General features: G+C 46.4%; 2 protein-coding genes across 4 annotated transcripts in view; one reads left to right on the top strand and one right to left on the bottom strand.

Moving 5' to 3' along the window:
* TTLL9 (tubulin tyrosine ligase like 9) overlaps positions 1-9,932 on the top strand; it is a 53,134-nt gene extending 43,202 nt beyond the window's left edge. For 2 of the 3 annotated variants that reach the window (XM_083744505.1, XM_083744504.1), the window contains exons 12-14: positions 4,508-4,621; positions 7,043-7,164; positions 9,351-9,932. In XM_083744505.1, the coding sequence (XP_083600631.1) occupies positions 4,508-4,621; positions 7,043-7,164; positions 9,351-9,421 (307 nt within the window). In that variant the 3' untranslated portion in view covers positions 9,422-9,932. The remainder of the gene's footprint in view (positions 1-4,507; positions 4,622-7,042; positions 7,165-9,350) is intronic. The other variant, XM_083744506.1, reaches the window with a different exon arrangement.
* Positions 9,933-12,758: 2,826 nt separating this feature from the next.
* PDRG1 (p53 and DNA damage regulated 1) overlaps positions 12,759-20,533 on the bottom strand; it is an 11,064-nt gene continuing 3,289 nt past the window's right edge. The window contains exons 3-5 of the mRNA XM_083744823.1: positions 17,400-17,474; positions 15,862-15,942; positions 12,759-13,210 (exon numbers count right to left, since the gene is read on the bottom strand). Of these exons, the coding sequence (XP_083600949.1) occupies positions 13,128-13,210; positions 15,862-15,942; positions 17,400-17,474 (239 nt within the window). The 3' untranslated portion in view covers positions 12,759-13,127. The remainder of the gene's footprint in view (positions 13,211-15,861; positions 15,943-17,399; positions 17,475-20,533) is intronic.

Here is a 20,533-nt window from a genome sequence, read left to right as displayed (position 1 = left end):
AGTCCCAACTCTTAATGGAGAAATCTGAAGGCTGCCTTGGACAAAAAACAAGGACACCAGCCAGGAATAACAGCAAAACAGCACCCAGTCGGCTTGGTCTTTATTGAAGACTGTCGCAACAGGACTCCCACCTGCCACGAGGTGGAACAAGATGGAAGCCCCCAACAAAAGAGCCCCCAAAGTTTTATTAGCTGCTAATCCCCATGTTTCACCCCCCCAAAAAACTACATCATTCATACATCATGGTTACATCATGAAAGGGGAGGTCTGGTGGCAGGAATCTGAGCATCCTGGACCCTGCCCCATGGTTCCCCTTGCCCTCCACCAAACACCCATCAAGTGTAACAAAAAAGATATTTACATTTCCCTGTTTCCCAGCCAAGTTAATCACACCCTTTTGTCTTCATCTGGGTTTGTTCTTTCTGGAATGGCCCTCAGGTATCAGGATACCAGGGATTATCCCTCAGGCAGAGGGGCTGCCGAGCAGCTTAGCTCACGTCTATATGAATTTCTGAAGTTTTCCCAGTGAGACAGTACATAGAGACATTTATCAGTGAATTGTTACATTTGGTATCGTGCAGCAAAGGCCCTTTGAATAGATAGGAAGAAACTGCGATGAAGTGTTTTGTGGGGACAAATCACAAAAGTCACAAAAGTGATTGTGCCGGTTTTGGTAGTGGGCTGCATGTGCATGATATCTGCTGGAGGGGCACTCCCCCCCCCCCACCTATACATAAATTCCTGCAACATGACAACATTTGGAGGGCACCAAGTTGGGGAAGGCCGATTCAGAGCACGCCTTTGCCTACAGAGTTTTCAACACAATCCTATCCATGCCTACTCGGAAGGAAGTCGCTATGGGTTTCGTGGGGGTGTGTGGTTCCCCCACGTAGGTGGATATTGAATTATGGCCGTTGGCTGTCTTAACTGCTGTATTCCGAGGGGGAAGCGTAGATCCGTAGGGAATAGGACTCTTTAACAGAATTCTCAGTTTTCTCACAATGCAGTAAGTCTCGGGGGGGGGGGGTTGGGGAAATTGAAACTGGTTTAAATCCAATTTGCAGGGGCAAATGTCATTGAAAGGGAACCTTTGCTTCTTGTCGTTCCCTTACATTGTCCAAAGGGAGAAGAGGTCAGCAAGGCAGGATTGTGCCTTTACTCGCCTCCAGCCATCCTCTTGCCTGCCCAGCCATGTTTCCCCTCCGCCCTTGGCAAGGAAATCTGGCACAATCAATTTCAGACCTGCCACTCTCCTTTCCAGCTCTGCCCTCTTGGCCTTGCCCCCCTCCTCCCTCCCTCTGCTGTGGCTGCTGGTTCAATTAGCGCCTTGGTGGCTTGTCAGCATTGCTCCGGTGCCTCTGCCACAACCCTGGGGACAGCTTTATTTAAAAGGAGCCGATAAGGAGACGCCAGGCAGCCACCGTCTGGAGCAGCAACTCTGCATTGTCTGACGCGCTCAGAAGAACATGGAGCCTGCCTCCCTCGGCACTCGACAGAGACTGAGTAGCAAATTTGAAGTTAGAGGACTGTAGCCCAGCTTCTTCGCTTTATTCGGCTGGCTCTTTCCCAAAGCCTTTGGTTGGGAATTTGCACCCAGGTCTCCAAAATCTGGGGCAGATGGGGCTGACTTACCTGGGAAGGTAGCCCATCTAGGAGAAGGAAGACTCTGGTCCTAAACCTCCCAGGATTCATTGAAAATGGGAATAATAATAATAATAATAATAATAATAATAATAATAATGAATTTATTATTTATATCCCGCCCATCTGGCTGGGTTTCCCCAGCCACTCTGGGCGGCTTCCAACAGAACACTAAAATATAATAACCTATTAAACTTTAAAAGCTTCCCTGAACAGGGCTGCCTTCAGATGTCTTCTAAAAGTTTGGTAGTTATTTTTCTCTTTGACATCTGGTGGCAGGGCGTTCCATGCCAGGGTAGCTCTGTTTTGGGAAGTTTTTAACGTTTGACGCTTTATTGTGCTTTTAATACAGTCATACCTCGTGTTGCGTTTGCTTCGTGATACTTTTTTTAGGTTGCGTCCCACGGCAACCCGGAAGTACCGGAAAGGGTTACTTCTGGGTTTCGCAGCTTGCGCAGGCGCGCAAAATGACGTCACACACATGCACATTCGCAACCAGAGGTACCACTGTATTGTGTTGGGAGCCGCCCAGAGTGGCTGGGGAAACCCCACCAGATGGGCGGGGTATAATTATTATTATTATTATTATTATTATTATTATTATTATTATTACTGCTGCTCCTCCCCTAGACCAAGTAAAACAATAGAAATACTTAACCAACTGACCAATCAGGTCATTTTTCTTTTCTTTTTTTATTCTTGTAACTTTTTTGAAACTTTAATAAATATTATTTTTTTTAAAAACCTGACCAATCAGATTAGTCCTGCCCCCCTAAAAAAGTCCCCCCCTGCCAAAAAAATATCCTGATTATGCCCATGATTCAATGGCACCTTGCTGCAACTGCAGCCAGGCTGGTGCCAGATGTATTGCATCAGCGAGGCTGAGAGGGGAGACCAGGACCCCCATATATACCCTGCCCAGGCTTGCACCCAGGAGAGGAGGTGTACTTCCTTGCCTCTCTAGAGAGATGGGTGCCAGCCACCTTCCAAGGGCAGTTAGCTTAGATTAGGGAACGGCAAGTCAACTGGGATAGGGCAGCCTTCACTAACCTGGCACCACCCAGATGTTTCGGACTGCCACTGATGGGCTGTAGTCCAAAACAACTGGAGGGCACCAGGTTGGCAAAGGCTGAGATAGGTTCTGGCTTGGATCTTACTGCAGCTCGTAGAGTTGCACGGGACAGAATATTCCTCCACTTAAGGCATTGACCTCAAGGATGGGGACAGAAGCGGGAAGAGATATGGCGGGCAATGGAAGATGGAGAAGCCAACGGAGGAGAGCGGGCCAGTCGTTTCTGCCCATCTCGACAGCATGTACATTGTGCCCACTGTAGTATGAGAGTCAGCGTGGTGTAGTGGTTAAGAGCGGTGGACTCGTAATCTGGTGAACCGGGTTTGCTTCCCTGCTCCGCCACATGCAGCTGCTGGGTGACCTTGGGCTAGTCACACTTCTCTGAAGTCTCTCAGCCTCACTCACCTCACATATAATAATAATAATAATAATAATAATAATAATAATAATAATAATTTATTTGTACCATTGTTTCCTATTGTTTCCCCAGCCACTCTAGGCGTCTTCCAACAAAATAAAAAATACATTAAAATGTCACACATTAAAATCTTCCCTAAACAGGGCTGTCTTCAGATGTATTCTCAATGTCAGGTAGTTGCTTATCTCTCTGACATCTGGTGGGAGGGCGTTCCACAGGACGGGCGCCACCACCGAGAAGACCCTTTGCCTGGTTCCCTGTAACTTGGCTTCTCGCAATGAGGGAACCGCCAGAAGGCCCTCGGCACTGGACCTCAGCATCCGGGCAGAACGATGGGGGTGGAGACGCTCCTTCAGGTATACAGAGTGTTTGCTGTGCGGGAGGAAGGGAAAGGAGATTGTTAGCCGCTTTGAGACTCCTTAAGGGGAGTGAAAGACGGGATATCAAGTCCAAACTCTTCTCTTCTTCTTCTATGACCAAGCAGAAGAATCCAGGGAGGGTCTATGGAGGTTAGAAGGGGCTGAATTCTCAGCAGTCCCATTCAGTCCTATGGGATGAAGCAGTTGGCAAGGTTGTTGGGGAAAGCCCCAAACTTGCTTCCCCTACAAGCCACTGATGGCACAAATAGCACAGCCTGGTAGCGTGCTCAGATACGCCCCTTTAATTTCCTCACCTATAGGGACACTTCCTCAAAGACAGCAGGCTGGCCGACGAATGAAGCAGGATTCTGCATGCTTCATCTAATAATAATAATAATAATAATAATAATAATAATTTTATTTATACCCCGCCCTCCCCAGCCAAGGCCAGGCTCAGGGCAGCTAACAAGCAATAATAAAAACAAGTTGAATGAATACAACTTAAAAACAAGATTAAAATACAACATTGAAACATTAAAATGCAGCCTCGTCACAGGAGGAGAAAGGAATGCACCTCTCGCACCCGTATCAACCAGTCAGCCTCCACAGGGCAGTTTTGCATCGGTGAACCGCCTCCCCTTCACCAAACCGCACGGATCCACGATGAAAAGACAAGCCACAATCCCGATCTCCTTAGCTCCGGGTGCGTTAAGCACACAAAGAAGAAGAAGAAGAGTTTGGATTTGCTATCCCGCTTTATCACTACCCTAAGGAGTCTCGAAGCGGCTAACATTCTCCTTTCCCTTCCTCCCCCACAACAAACACTCTGTGGGGTGAGTGGGGCTGAGAGACTTCAGAGAAGTGTGACTGGCCCAAGGTCACCCAGCAGCTGCATGTGGAGGAGCAGGGAATTGAACCTGGTTCCCCAGATTACGAGTCTATCGCTCTTAACCACTACACCACAATGGCTCTCAGCCCCTTCCAGCCCTCATTGCTCTCTTTTGCTGTCCTTGGCAGGTGGCTTCTCGAAGTTAATGCTTCCCCCTCCCTCACGGCCAGCAGCCAGGAGGACTATGAACTCAAGACCCATCTTCTGGAGGACACCCTGAACATAGTGGACATGGAGGGCAGGTGAGTAGAGCACTTAGCGTGTGTGCCTCGTGCCTGTCATTTCAGCTGGCTCTGTTGCTGTTGAGTCGTGTCCAACTCTTCGTGACCCCCTGGATCAGAGCATGCCAGGCACTCCTGTCTTCCACTGCCTCCCACAGTTTGGTCAAACTCATGCTGGTAGCTTCGAGAACACTGTCCCACCATCTCGTCCTCTGTCATCCCCTTCTCCTTGTGCCCTCCATCTTTCCCCACATCAGGGTCTTTTCCAGGGAGTCTTCTCTTCTCATGAGGCAGCCAAAGTCTTGGAGCCTCAGCTTCAGGATCTGTCCTTCCAGTGAGCACTCAGGGCTGATTTCCTTCAGAATGGAGAGGTTTGATCTTCTTGCAGTCCATGGGACTCTCAGTTGGCTCTGCTAACCTTTATAGTGTGCCTTCCCCACTGTCGATCCACCTGAGGGTGCAGCAGGAGTCTTTGCCCTATGGAAATAAGCAACAAGACATGTCCACTGTTTTCCTACATTCTCAAGTGCTGCAACCCTTAATCTTATGCAGTCAAAGCCAAGTGCAAGTTCATGGGACATGTTTCAAACCACTTGTTTTCCTGTGTCGACCATCTTTCTGCAAAACCACCCAGTCCTACTCAGTCTCTCCAACCTCCTTTTTCAGGAACTTCTTCCTGGATTCCTCTTGAAGCAAAGCTTATTTGTTTTTAAATAAATTTTATTATTATTAATTGACATCCATACACAATCTTAGGTACATGTACAGCCTTAAATACTTATGCCATTAAATATTGATTTAAACTCGTATTTGTGCATGCTCTTTTCTTATAATTTCTAACTAAACAAAAATAAACCAAAATAAAAATCCAGTAAACTAAATTATATGAAAACAGACTTCTCGTCATTTCCCGATGTAAATTACATTTACAACATTGAATGTACTTATACTTAATCTTACTATAGTTTCTAGTACTTTCGTATAACATATCGTACCGTTGTTCCTTGCTTAGTAGTATTTAAGTTACACAAGGGTCATTCAAACTCTGCCATAGATGTTATGTCGTTGTTATATTTTTGTAGGCATTTCTTAAACATATCCCATTTTTTGCGTGAATGATTGTTTTGTATTTCCCCTTAATCTATCCGTCAATTGTGCCAATTCTGCATAGTCTAATAACTTATTCTGCCATTCCCTTACTATTGGTACTTTTTCCCCTTTCCAGTTCGATGCAATTAATAACCGGGCCGCCGAAGCAAAGCTTATTTGTGTTCCTAATTCACTCCCTTTAAAAGACTCGGGGCAATTAAGGAAGACGATATATGCCAACACACCTGGCCAGGAAAGCACTGGGTCAATAAACCAGGTGGATCGCTCTGTTTTAGGGTGATCACCAGAAGCAGTTTTCTGAATTCTCTCTCTCACATATATACACACACACACACACACACACACACACACACATATATTTTAACATATAAATTATAAAATGTACCACAAAACTTATCACTTATACAATCTTTTTAGATTTCCATCAGCACCTCTGATGATCCACCGTTTTAACCACTTCTTATGCATTTCTTAACTTTATATTGCCTTTACATCTCTTACCAAATCATCCTTCCCCTTCTCCATTTTTGCAATACTTCCAATAATACTCCTCACAAAACTTCTTGCAAACCTACAAACGTTGTCTGATCTTCACAAATACTTTTCAAATAGTCTGTAAATTTACTCCAGTCTTCCGTGAATTTCTGGTCCCGCCTGTTTTGAATCCTTCCTGTTAGTTTATCTAGTTCTGCATCGTCCATTAACTTCATCCTCCATTCTTCAATCGTCGGTAATTTTTCTTGCTTCCATTTTTGAGCCAGTCATATTCTAACTGCTGTTATTGCATATAAAAAGAGCTTACATTCCTTTCTCAGTTTTCTGAATTCTCAGTGGCATGCAACCCTTGTACAGGAGATGGAAAAGCACTAAACTCTGCAGGATCTGATTTCTTTCCGCAGGGCCTGTAAGACAGAGTTGTTCCACCTGGCCTTTGGCTTGGAGCCAATTTAATTCCCTCCCTCTCTTTTTTTCCCCTTTCTTTTCCTTCTCCTCCTGCGATGAGGCTACATTTTAGTATTTTAATGTTCCATTATTTTAATGTTGTATTTTATTTTTGTTTTTAAGTTGTAATCATTCATCTTGTTTTTATTATTGCTTGTAAGCCGCTCTGAGCCCGGCCTTGGCTGGGGAGGGCGGGGTATAAATACAAAATTATTATTATTATTATTATTATTATTATTATTATTATTAAACTCGCCTCTGTCCTCCCAAGCTGCCATCTCGACATCCCCTCCAAGGCTGGAGCTTGGATGAGCAAATCCATCCCTGGAAGGGAGATGCAGAGCAAAGGATCCAGGCCTGCCATTGACTCTCAAGCCTTTGCTCCTACAGGTTGACGGGGAAGGAGAAGCGTGTCGGAGGCTTTGACCTAATCTGGAACGACGGTCCCGTCAGCAGAGAAGATGGGAATCTGGACACACCCATGAACGGCTTCGTTGCAAACACCCACCTAGGTATTCAGCCGAGTGGCTCTGAAGAGGCAGGGTGGGGGCTGCAGGCGTTGCTGTTTCCCCACCCCCAGATGTGTCAAACCCATCTCAGCACTGGAGAGGGGTGGCTGGGATCATCTTCATCACCATAATTTATTATTTATACCCCGCCCATCTGGCTGGGTTTCCCCAGCCACTCTGGGCGGCTTCCAACAAAGTATTAAAATACAGTAGTCTGTTAAACATTAAAAGCTTCCCTAAACAGGGCTGCCTTCAGATCTTCAGATGTCTTCTAAAAGTCTGGTAGTTGTTGTTCTCTTTGACATCTGGTGGGAGGGCGTTCCACAGGGCGGGTGCCACTACTGAGAAGGCCCTCTGCCTGGTTCCCTGTAACTTGGCTTCTCGCAATGAGGGAACCGCCAGAAGGCCCTCGACGCTGGACCTCAGTGTCCGGGTAGAATGATGGGGGTGGAGACACTTCTTCAGATATACTGGACCGTGGCTGTTTAGGGCTTTAAAGGCCAGCACCAACACTTTGAATTGTGCTCAGAAACGTACTGGGAGCCAATGTAGGTCTTTCAAGACCGGTGTTATGTGGACTTGGTGACCGCTCCCAGTCACCAGTCTAGCTGCTGCATTCTGGATTAGTTGTAGTTTCCAGGTCACCTTCAAAGGTAGCCCCACATAGAGCGCATTGCAGTAGTCCAAGCGAGAGATAACTAGAGCATGCACCACTCTGGCAAGACAGTCCGCGGGCAGGTAGGGTCTCAGCCTGTGCACCAGATGGAGCTGGTAAACAGCTGCCCTGGACACAGAATTGACCTGTGCCTCCATGGACAGCTGTGAGTCCAGGCTGCGCACCTGGTCCTTCGGGGGGGGCACAGTTACCCCATTCGGGACCAGGGAGTCCTCCACACCTGCCCGCCTCCTGTCCCTCAAAAACATTACTTCTCTCTTGTCAGGATTCAACCTCAATCTGTTAGCCGCCATCCATCCTCCAACCGCCTCCAGACACTCACACAGGACCTTCACCACCTTCACTGGTTCTGATTTGAAAGAGAGTTAGAGCTGGGTATCATCCGCATACTGTTGAACACCCAACCCAAACCCCCTGATGATCTCTCACAGCGGCTGCAGGTAGATGTTGAAAAGCATGGGGGAGAGGACAGAATCCTGAGGCATAGAATCGTAGAGCAATTGTGTTTTCTCCTGGTCCCTTCCCTTCCCTGGGGTCACCTAGTCCCACCCCCTGCAATGCAGGAATCTCAGCTAAAGCATCCATGACAAATGACCACCCAACCTCTGCTTAAAAGCCTCCGAGGAGAGTCCACAACCTCCGAGGGAGACCCTTCCACTGTCAAACAGCTCCTACTGTCAGAAAGTTCTTCCTGATGTATAGTCAGAATCTCCTTTCTTGTACAGTGGTACCTCGGGATGTGAACGGGATCCATTCCGGAGCCCCATTCGCATCCTGAATGAAACGCAAGACGCGACGGCGTGTCTGCACGTGCGCGGGTCCCGTTTTGCCGCTTCCGCACATGCGCAGGAAGTAATTTTGAGCGTCTGCGCATGCGGCGAAACCCGGAAGTAACACGCTCCGTTACTTCCGGGTTGCCGCGGAGCGCAACCCGAAAGCGCTCAACCTGAAGCACATTCAACTCGAGGTATGACTGTAACTTGAATCCATTGGTTCAGGTCCTACCCTCCAGAGCAGGAATTATGGGTATAGATCTTGACAGGTTAATTCAAGGTAGTTGTTTCTGAATCAGCCTAGCTCTTTTAAGTTGCTGCTGGCGATTCATTCAATATTCTTGGAGATGATACTGATATTATCATACTTCTTTTTTTAAAATCCCTTATGCATTGCTGCTTTAAGCCACCGCAACACCCTCAACATCACCACCCATTTCACTTGAATAGCTTCCCAAAAGGCACACAGTACAGATTATCACGGTGTTGTGGTCCGTTCTTTGCTTGATGCTGACTTGAGGAGACTCGGCTCTCTCTTCCCACCTCCAACTCCATCAGTCTCAGCGCCTATCACAGGCTGTCAGGTAGTACTAAGGTGGGGGAGAGAAGCTCCTGCAGCGTTTCCTGGGGGCACACTTTCAAACTGACTGAACCACAGCTCAGCCAGAGAGGCAGATTATCTCCTCGCTCTGTGGAGGGGACAAGTCACATGTAACACCTTGTTATCGCTTTCATTTCAGGCTACAACAATGACAGGAAGAAACAGCTGAGGCAGCTTTTCAAGTCTTTTCAGACGCAGCAGAAAGTTTAAACATTGCAGCGGAGAAATGGTCAGATGTCGGAGTGTGTGTGTGTATGTGTGTGTCCGCGCTCTGGAGTTGAAGTGAGGTCCTTGCCGGCTTTGCTGCCTCAGTTATGTGTCTGCAGGGATTCCCTCCACTTTTGGGAGCTTCAGGTACGCTGTTGAGAAGATTCCCTTTCCCAGCATGCTGACCAAGCACTGGACACAGAACAGCTTTTAACCTGGGCATGTTGCAAAAGTCGGGTCTATTGGACCGTGTTTTGGGGCAGGCAGATGGTGCACTACTCACCTGGCCAGGTTCAAGCAGTGCTCAACATGGACAGCATCCGTGGGGGCGACAGCCAGGGGAGGAATACAATTGTTGCTCTGCCAACTGATTGCAGCAAATCATCTGGCACCATCCACATGCAAGGCTGAAAAGAGTGATGCGTCCCACCCAAAGACCCACCGCCTTGACTAAAATGCATTGCAGCAAGCATGAATAAAAATTAATGCCTTAGTACTGCTGAGGACCCAGAAACTTGTCCCTTTGGTTCTTGACTAGAGAATAATGTTATGGGGTGGCAGCGAGGCAGAGCACAACAGAACAACCTGCTGGTCCTCGATAACTGTTTCCCTGGGAGTGGATCCCTTCCTTCCCTTTTGCACACTCACTGCTATAAGGAATGAAGCCTAGGACTTACCACTGAGCCTAGGACTTGCCGATCAGAAGGTCGGCGGTTCGAATCCCCGCGACGGGGTGAGCTCCCGTTGCTCGGTCCCTGCTCCTGCCAACCTAGCAGTTCGAAAGCACATCAAAGTGCAAGTAGATAAATAGGTACCACTCGGGCAGGAAGATAAACAGCGTTTCCATGTGCTGCTCTGGTTCGCCAGAAGCGGCTTAGTCATGCTGGCCACATGACCCGGAAGTTGTACGCCAGCTCCCTTGGCCATTTAAGCGAGATGAGTGCTGCAACCCCAGAGTCGGTCACGACTGGAGCTAATGGCCAGGGGTCCCTTTACCTCTACCTATCTCATAACCAAAGCACAAAGCTTCAGAGGATGGGTTTGCTCAGGTTCCAGTTTAAAGGTTGGATATATACATGCAGTGGTACCTTGGTTCTCAAACTTAATCCGTTCCGGAAGTCTGTTCTAAAACCAAAGTGTTCCAAAACCAAGGCGCGCTTTCCCACAGAAAGTAATGCAAAATGGATTAATCTGTTCCAGACTTTTAAAAACCCACCCCTAAAACAGCAATTTAACATGAATTTTACTATGTAACAAGGCCACTGATCTGTAAAATGAAAGCAATAAACCATGTACTGCATGCAGTCACACCATCAATAAGTAGCTGAACTGGGTCCCCAACAGTCACAAAAACAAAAGAACCACAAAAACAAAAAAGCGAAATAAATAGCAAAAACAGACAGACCTCAGCGTAACACTCGAAACGGAAGTGTGACACTCAAAATGGAGCATGTTTGGCTTTTGAAAAAAAATTCACAAACTGGAACACTTAACTTCCGGGTTTGCAGTGTTTGGGTTCCAAGTTGTTTTGAGTACCAAGGTACCACCCTGAACAGAAACTGGATTGTGTACAGAGAATCCCCGGCTTTTCTCAAGAAGCAGAATAGAGTTTCGAGCCTGTCAGCAGGAGCAACACAGGGGTGGTGGAGCCAGGAATAGCACTTGCAGATGCAACAGGACATCATTCACCCCCTCAAGTGAGATAACCTGATCTCAACACCTCTTCTGGGAGTGGATGCTCATTGCTACCGTCCCCTGGCAGCACCGATCAGCTTTCACCGCATCACGGGCTGCCACTTGATGGCTGGTGCTGTGAATGCTCCAAGAGCCCTGCTCACCTACAAGTTTGGGCTCAAGGGACATTTTGAAAGTTTCAAGACACAGGAAAACGACAGCAGTGATAAGAAGTCTGTGGGCTTCCACATGCTACTGATATCAGCCCAAGGCAGCATGACTGCTGCTCAGGGATGATGGGAGTTGTAGTCCAGCAATATCTGGAAGGCCAGAGGTTCCTCATTCCTGGGTTTGCGGTCACAAGTGACCTTTGTCCAACCACACAGGTCCATCATGGGATTGTGTCGCTTAACCCTTTTGACACTCTTAATTTTTTAAAATTTACTAAATATGTAACTGCCCTTCATCTGTAGATCTCAGGGTGGGTCACAAGAGAAAAATACAAGATAAAAAACACAAAATACCTAATAAAAGCAAGAACCAGTAACCCCCTACCCACTTAGGCAATGCCACCTGCAGTAGCTGCTCCCTAGAGCCAAGACAAATCACCACAGTAACTTCCATTCTGTTCCGTTGCTGCCAAGCTCTTTTGTCTTCTCTGGAGCTTAAGGGATCTGCCTACTGTTGATGGACATGTGGGTGAGCTTGCCATGACGCCTATTCCATAAAGCTCTGGTGATTTCATCGTCAAAGAAGCAGAAATGTATCCAGAGGATTTTACATAAAATAAATACAATGTGAGAGTGGGAAGACAGGAGCCACAGCAGGCTTCCAGGAAGTGGATGTCCAGGCCAGGATTACAAGTGACTTCACAGAATCTTATCTCTAAACCTACGTCCCCACTAGACTCCTCGGCACCCTCATCGTGTAAAAATGGAAAGTACAGTGGTACCTTGGTTTAAGAACAACCCTGTTTACGAACTATTCGGTTTATGAACTCCGCAAAACTGGAAGTAGTGTCCTGGTTTGCGAACTTTACCTTGGTCTAAGAACAGAATCCGAACTGTGGAAGGGCACCGGCGGCGGGAGGCCTCATTAGGGAAAGGGTGCCTCGGTTTAAGAACGGTTTCGGTTTAAGAACGGACTTCCGGAACGGATTAAGTTCGTAAACCAAGGTACCACTGTACTGGTTAATGTGGTCATTTAACGTACAGGATGAAGCTTCTTTTGGAAAGCCGGGAGTGGAGAAGTTTGCCACCTACTGGTAACACAAGGTGCAGGTTGAAAGAGACAAGAGCTCAAAACTTTGTTACTCTGGCAAAGCCAGGATTCCCGGGCTCGATTATCCTGACTTAAACCAATGATCAGCGCCTACAGTTCCATACAGCACGCCCAATTTTAAGCTGGAAGAAGCTGCGCAGAAGCGCCAGGTGTTTGGCAGGAGCTGAGGGAGGAGGCAAGCATTCCCAGCTGTGCCGTTTGGCGTTTTCGCACACCTGGCTCACAACCCCCTTCCCACAGCAAGACAGCCTGTTGGGCAAAAGGGGCATTTGTGGCTTTCTGGGCTTTGTGCCCAGAGTTTTAACACATAGGAATTGATGAGCTCGGGCGAAGAATCTTAACACGAGCAAGCTGAACAAAAGAACACTTTCCATCGCCACACCGCTTTTGGATTTGAGCATACAATTTATTAGTACAAAGAAGTGTGCGTATTGTCCTGTTCCTGCCGCTTCCTTTCCAGCAGTCGGAACTCAGCAACCCATCTTACGATGACAACATTGCAACCTCTTACTCTTCGGGCTTCTATGCTTGTGCTTCAGTCAGACTGTCAGAACTGCAGAAGGACACCAGCTTGAGCATTTTGCTTCACCCAAGCCCAAACCTCTCCAACAAAGGATGCCAGGGATCAGATGCTCAACAGCTCAGGAAACCCCCTTCTTCAGGCATACATGAATCTGCCTTTTGAAAAGCGAGCAGTTCCCTCAAGTTTTTTCTGTGCAGGAGGCAGCTGCAAATTCTGCACCAGGAAGCCGCTTCAACCATCCACCACGTTTCGCATGAACCGCACCTCTTCGGCACTCAAGGGCTTCAGGCTGTAGCCTTTCAGCTCTGGCTTACCTTTGGAAAGAGCAAGGATTACATGAAAATGATGTACAGATGGTATATAATACCAGTGCAGTTACAGATAGGCTCATCAACAGGCTCATCACAGCTATCTGCCAATCACCCATTCCCACCACCCTTCTGAGTAATACCCCTCCCCACCTTCTCACTATATAGAAGGGTCTGGTGACTTCTGTTTCAGTGTATCTGAAGAAGTGTGCATGCACACGAAAGCTCATACCTAGAACTAACTTAGTTGGTCTTTAAGGTGCTACTGGAAGGAATTTTTTTATTTTGTTTTAATACCAGTGCAGATAGGAAGAGTGTATAAAACTGGCTCAAACACATGTTGGAAATGTAAAGAAAAAGAAGGGACTTTTTACCATATGTGATGAGACTGTAGTAAAAAAAAATTTAAAAATTGGGAAATGATATATAACGAGTTGAAGAAAATGTTCCAATTAACATTTGTAAAAAAGCCTGAAGCATTTTTGTTAGGGAATTGTAGGACAAGACCTGCCAAGGAAACTGAAAAACATCGTTATGGACGCGACAACGGCGGCAAGAGTCTTAATAGCACAAGGATGGAAGAACGAGGAAATCCCGACCAAAGAACTGTGGCAAGAAAAATTGATGGACTACGCGGAATTGGCGAAATTGACACACAAACTACGTGATAAGGACAACTGTGACTTTAAAGACGACTGGGAACCTATTACAAAGTATTTAAAGGAACAACAAAATGAACTGGACTCCTTGGCAGGGTTTGAATAAACATACACAATTTTTTCATTGGTAACATATGGACAGATAAATTAAGGATCTTTACCATTTTATAATATGCAGAGAATAATATGTGCTGAAAAACCAGAGAGAGGAGCTGAGGAAAGTCGGGGGGTGGGTGGGTGGGTTTTTTTTTCTTTTTGGGGGGAGGGGAAAATTGGGGGGGAATGAGGATGATGTATTTTTGATAAATTGTTATGTTGAAATTCTTAATAAAAATATTTAAAAAAAAAAATAGGAAAGAGCAAGGAGTTGAAGAGTGTTAAAAAGGCTGGGAGGAGCCATAGTAGAAGCAGCAGCCGAGCCACTGGGGAATTTGCAGCTTCCTTTGCCAAGTGTGGCTTTGGATCCCTTGCCTGGATTGCGGGGACTAGATGTGCCATCACTTGCTGTGAAGTGCTCAACGGTAAAGGACAAACATTTGGCCCAAGAAGCTTAGAGCTGGGACAGAGGTGAGCAAATACAGTTTGAATTGATTCAGTTTCTGCCAAAGGACGCTCAGAAGACTACAGCCTCTTTGGTGGGGGACGGGGAGAGGAAAGAAGGAGCCTGGTCTGGAATAGCATGAGGGACTCGGCGACCTTCAGGCCCTGCAGCTTTATGAACTGTCAATAAGGGATGAAGAAGAAAAAAACATTCCGCTGTGGCAATGCGGCTAAAGCTTTGCTTAATGATGCATCCTCCGTTGGACACTGATAGGAGGGTAGGAGGGAAAGGGATTTAGACGGCGGAAACCATACAAACTAGGCGAGGCATCCTTCACACAGCTAACCATCATGCGAATGAATTTCAAAAGGTACAGGGCAGGTGGGGGAACCCCATGCCCCCCTCCCACAATGGAAGTTTAAAACCTTTTGCTCCATGCTGCGATCCCAAATCGGATCTCCCCTCCCCAAAAGAAATCCTGCAATTTGCGCTGAAAGAAAAGCTTTGATTGGCAGAAATGGGAGTGTTTACTCCAGTGCAAATAGTAGGTGTGTGGGGCCAGATCCCAGGTCGAGACTGCTGCAGGGGTGGCCAAGATGAAAACCTCCCTACCTCACACTAGGACTCATTTATAGTTTTCCTTTATACTTCATTGGAAGCCACCCAGAGTGGCTGGGGCAACCCAGTCAGATGGACATGGTACAAGAAATTTTGTTGTCGCTGTTGTTTGGCAGAAGCCTTTTCTTACAATTGTCTCATTCCATGGAGGAAACACTTTGCCCACAAAGTAGGCTGTTCCAGAGCACTCCCCGGCAGTAGGGAAGATCCAAGGTCTTCTGAGTCGCTGCCAGGTCTCATGGCTGCCTGGTTGATACTGACCAGTGACAAGGCCTTTTCAGTGGTAGTTCCCCATTTGTAGGATGCCCTCCTGGATGAGGTGCACTTGTCTCCCTCATTACTGACTTTCGGGGGAAATCTCAAAACGCTCCTGTTCACCCAGACATTTGATGGTTGAAAGACATTGTCCCTGAGATCACTGTTTTTACAGCGTTGCGTGGTGGTTGTATTTCTTTTGTTTGATTATTGATGTGTTTGCTGCCCTGAGGTCCATTGAGAGGAAGGGCAAGATCTAAACTAAACAAAAACCAACAAAATTACCCTGCCTCGCCTCAGCTTCCATTACACCCCTTGCTTAGCTTATAGAGGAGAACACCCCAATAAGTAGACTTGAACCAGCCTATTCTCAGCTATTTATAAGCGTACACCTGTTCTTAAAAGAATAATCCTGCTCACCCCAAACCACTATGGTTATCCCAAACCACTATTGCTGATCGAGATGGCATGAAGAGTGGAGGCAAGAAGGCAACTTCTAAGCCCTGAGCACTTGATCAAGAGCCAGCCAACCCATTGTTCCCCATCAAACACAGCCACCTTATTCCAGCCTGTCTGGCAAATACCTTGAGCTTCCAAGAGGCGGTTGACCTTCACTTTCAACTCCTTCCGCAACTTGGCTATTTCTTCATCTAGGAATTCTTGATCTGGAGAAAAAGCAGTGACATGTCATCTGGAAGATTTAAGACTCACTACCTGAATTAATCCACTTTACTCCCTGCTTTGTCTCTCGGGTGCAAGCACTGTGGTAGAAGGACTCTTTCTTTGCACTGGAAAGCTTGCCATTGTGTTGTATTAAGATGCTGCCCCACCTTTCAACTCATTAAAGGTAAAGAGACCCCTGACCATTAGGTCCAGTAGTGACCGACTCTGGGGTTGTGGCGCTCATCTCGCTTTATTGGTCGAGGGAGCTGGCGTACAGCTTCCAGGTCATGTGGCCAGCATGACTAAGCCACTTCTGGCAAACCAGAGCAGCGCATGGAAACGCTGTTTACCTTCCTGCTGGAGCGGTACCTATTTATCTACTTGCACTTTGACATGCTTTCGAACTGCTAGGTTGGCAGTTCCCATTAAAGCTTCAGTTTAAACCAGTATGAATTACATCTCAATGGTGACTACAAGCCAAAGATTTTTATTTACTGCAACTAAACACAACAATTTGGGGACATCTCTTGCACACCAACAATTTCAATAAAATTCCAACACATGGATTTTGCTGTACACTACTAGTACTAATTACACGAATACTAAACTAATACATTGTTGCAAACTGCTGATATATTTCTATGACACAACAGTATAAAAATATTTTTTGTAAATAAATACAAATAAATAGTACAGTTGCATTTGAAAGCAGGATGGGATTTTCCCTCAAGGCTGACTGGGTAAAAGTTCAGGGGCTCTGTGTAATGTACAATTTGGCTGATTTGCTTCAGTCACTTTAGGCCTCAAAAGTTGTTATTTAAATTATTTAGATTCTCTAGAAACACACACAGTTAATACGACGTTGTCCCCATCTTCAAAAAGGGGGAGGGGAGAAGACTTGGGTAACTACCAACTGGTCAGCTTGACATCAATACTAGGAAAGGTCCCATAGCAGATAATTAAATGGTTAGCAGTTAGAAAAGGATGCTGTGATTACTAAGACCCAGCATGGGTTTCTCGAAAACAAGTCATGGCAGGTTAATCTCATTTCTCGTAGAGTTACAAGCTTGGGGGATCAGGGGAATGCTGTGGACATAGTGTATCTTGATTTCAGTAAGGCTTTTGACAAAGTCCTCTTTCCCCTCAGCTTCTTCCCCCCTCTGTCTCTGGGGACAATTATCCCCCAATCAGCACCTTGAGAATCTCAGCTTTCATTTTAAATAATATCAAGTTGGTTGACAGGCCTCATAATTGCAGGGTGCGGGCAAACGTTTGACAGCATGTGACAAAACCTTAGAAGCTAGCATGCACTCAGACGGCATCTACCACATCAGCACAAAGCTGCCAAGATGGTACAAACTATGAAAAGAGAACCAAGATGATGAACTGCAAATTGACTTGGCTCTCGAAACCACAGATTTTTCCACACAGAGGACAGAAAACATAACGGGGCTCTTACCTCTCTGCAACATGTCCTTGGTTTTTGCTTTCCCAAACTGCACAAACATGTTCCCAAAGCAAACCATGACTTTATCTGAAAACAAGAAAAAGAATCTGCATTAAAGAATCATAGAATTGTAGAGTGGGAAGGGACCCTCAGGGTCATCAAGTCTCACCCAATGCAATGCAATAATCTCAGCTAAAACACCCACGGCAGATGATCATCCAATCTCTACTTAAAAACCTCCAAGGAGGCAAGGAGAGTCCACAACCTCCTGAGCGAGTCCCTTCCACTGCCAAACAACTCTTTCCATCAGAAAGTTCTTCCTAATGTTTAGCTGGAATCTCCTTGCTTGTCATCTGAATCCACTGGTTCGGGTCCTACCTGATTACCTAAAGCAGGCATGACCAAACTTGGCCCTCCAGCTGTTTTGGGACTACAACTCCCATCATCCCTAGCTAACAGGACCAGTGGTCAGGGATGATGGGGATTGTAGTACCCAAACAGCTGGCGGGCCAAGTTTGGTCATGCCTGACCTAAAGCTCATGAACACCTTCTAAGGCTCTTTCTAAGTCTCATTAGAACAACCACCTAACAAAATAAATACAGTGGTACCTCGGGTTAAGAACTTAATTCATTTTGGAGGTCTGTTCTTAACCTGAAATGGTTCTTAACCTGAGGTACCACTTTAGCTAATGGGGCCTCCCTCTGCTGATGCACTGCCAGAGCACGATTTCTGTTCTCATCCTGAAGCAAAGTTAACCCGAGGTAATATTTAACCCGAGGTAATATTTCTGGGTTAGTGGAGTCTGTAACCTGAAGCGTCTGTAACCTGAAGCATCTGTAACCGAGGTACCTCTGGATGTGAACGGGATCACTTCCGGAGCCCCGTTCGCATCCTGAAGCGAATGCAACCCTCATCTGCGGGTCGCGATTCGCCACTTCTGCGCATGCACGTGACGTCATTTTTGAGTGTCTGTGCATGCGCAAGCGGCGAAACCCGGATGTAACGCGCTCCGTTCCTTCCGGGTCACCGCGGAGCGTAACCTGAAAATGCTCAACCTGAAGCACATTTAACCCGAGGTATAACTGTATACCCAGATCTGCCCTACCCCTTACCAAACTGGAAGCTGTATTCAACTAACTTGTTGTGCTAGTGGATGTCAGCGTTGAGAATTCTCACTAGCACAACAGGACTTTATCCCACCCTTTCCTCCCTCTGTGCCCTCCTCAACTCTGCTCAAGAGGGCTGGGAGAACCCCCAGAACAGCACATGGGATGGTGGTGCTGAGGGGAGATGGTTCCACTGGGCAAACAGAAATTCCTGGACTGACAGAACGGTCTCTTTAGCACTACACTTGAATGCAACCCCGTTGGTGGGGCTGGGATGGGAGGAAGTCAATGGACTCTGAAAAGCTGCCTGAGAATGAGAAATTTTCCACAAGAGAGGGGTAAAGCAGACACTGTCGTTGGACAAAGACGCAGCACAAAGGCCTGGCCTAAGACGCGCATGAAGCAAAGCATCATCGCAGGCCCAGCGTGCTTATTCCCCCTTGCCCTCATTAATGCAAAAGGCTTGCTGCGTGTGAGGGAAGCCAGGCAATTTGCTGAGCACAATCTTCCCCCGGGGAGAAGAGGAGACGCGGCTGCCACTTGCGGCAGACATTAGTCACCCAACTTAACGTGTCACCAGAAAACATTTGGATAGGACGGGCAGGCTCAAGGCTGGCAGCAAGGGAGCAGGGAGCCAGCGCAATTTGTGAAATGTAACAGTAACTATTATAAGTTATCACTAAACACTACAGTTACTGCATTATTTCCCGTAGTGGTATCTGCATTTATAGTTACCAGAGGCACTGCAAAAATTCATGACGCAAAAGCCGTGACTGGGATCAGGCTGATTCCCTGTCCTGCTACTAAGCAGGATTATGAAACTTCTGCTGTCTGCTCTATTGAGCGGATACCGAGAAAAGAAGAGAAACTGCCATTCCTCTGACCTTATAAAGTGATTTATTTATACAGGTGTGGAGGGAAAGGATCTAATTATTAAGAGACAGCCCAACACAGATCGTAAGACAACTCAGATGGTTGCCAGATTCTGTGTACAGATCTGCAGGTGCAGACCATGCCCCGAGCCAAACTAGTTTGTTAAGAAAATCCCCAAACTTGGTTCCATGGGTGACTCTGGGTCATATCTCCGCGGCAGTTCATCTTGAAGTTTTAAGTGTCTATATGCTTATTGCATTTATAAATTTTAAACTTATCATTGTACATTATTTTAAATGTTTGTTTTCCTTCTGGGATTGTACCCCCAAGTGTGTTTTAGAAGCTGGTCTCCAACCATAATAAATTATCTATCTATCTATCTATCTATCTATCTATCTATCTATCTATCTATCCATCTATCTATCTGAGTCTCAAGACAATCTAGATTCAGCATAGAGGCATATAGGACATCGAAACTGCAGGAACAAATGTGAACTTCATTCACCAAGTTCAAATCACTTCTCCATGCAAGAGGTCTTGGGAACTCCTTAGCTGTCAGCCTTGTGTAATTCACAGGATAGTTGCAAGGAGAACATGCTAAATCTGGGGTCCTTGGAGAAAGTTACATTTATGTTCTGCTTTAACAAAAAAAACTTACAAAGCAAGAAGCACAGCACAAGGTATACCTGCCCTATACTTTGGTACATTGGTATTATTGGAACCCTGGTACAGTCGTACCTCGGGCTACATACGCTTCAGGTTACATACACTTCAGGTTACAGACTCCGCTAACCCAGAAATATTATCTTGGGTTAAGAACTTTGCTTCTGGGTGAGAACAGAAATTGCATGGCGGCGGCACGGCAGCAGCAGGAGGCCCCATTAGCTAAAGTGGTGCTTCAGGTTAAGAACAGTTTCAGGTTAAGAACAGACCTCCAGAACGAATTAAGCTCTTAACCCGAGGTACCACTGTATACAGGAAGACCTGGACAGACATCAGAGCTCTCAAACTGCCATGTGCCATATGCTTCTGGGAAGTAATGGGTTTCTGTAGACAGACTGAAAAGGGACAGGAGACTATCAGCTCAACAACAGAACACATGATATGCGCACAGAGGAAGTGCAAGGTTCAAATCCTGGCACCTCCTTTTATAAGCATCTCAGGTG

The sequence above is a fragment of the Podarcis gaigeae genome (genome assembly GCF_964106915.1).
Source record: "Podarcis gaigeae genome assembly, chromosome: 6".
Taxonomy (NCBI): domain Eukaryota; kingdom Metazoa; phylum Chordata; class Lepidosauria; order Squamata; family Lacertidae; genus Podarcis; species Podarcis gaigeae.
Note: the sequence above shows the minus strand (reverse complement) of the source record. Positions and strands in the feature narration are given on the sequence as shown.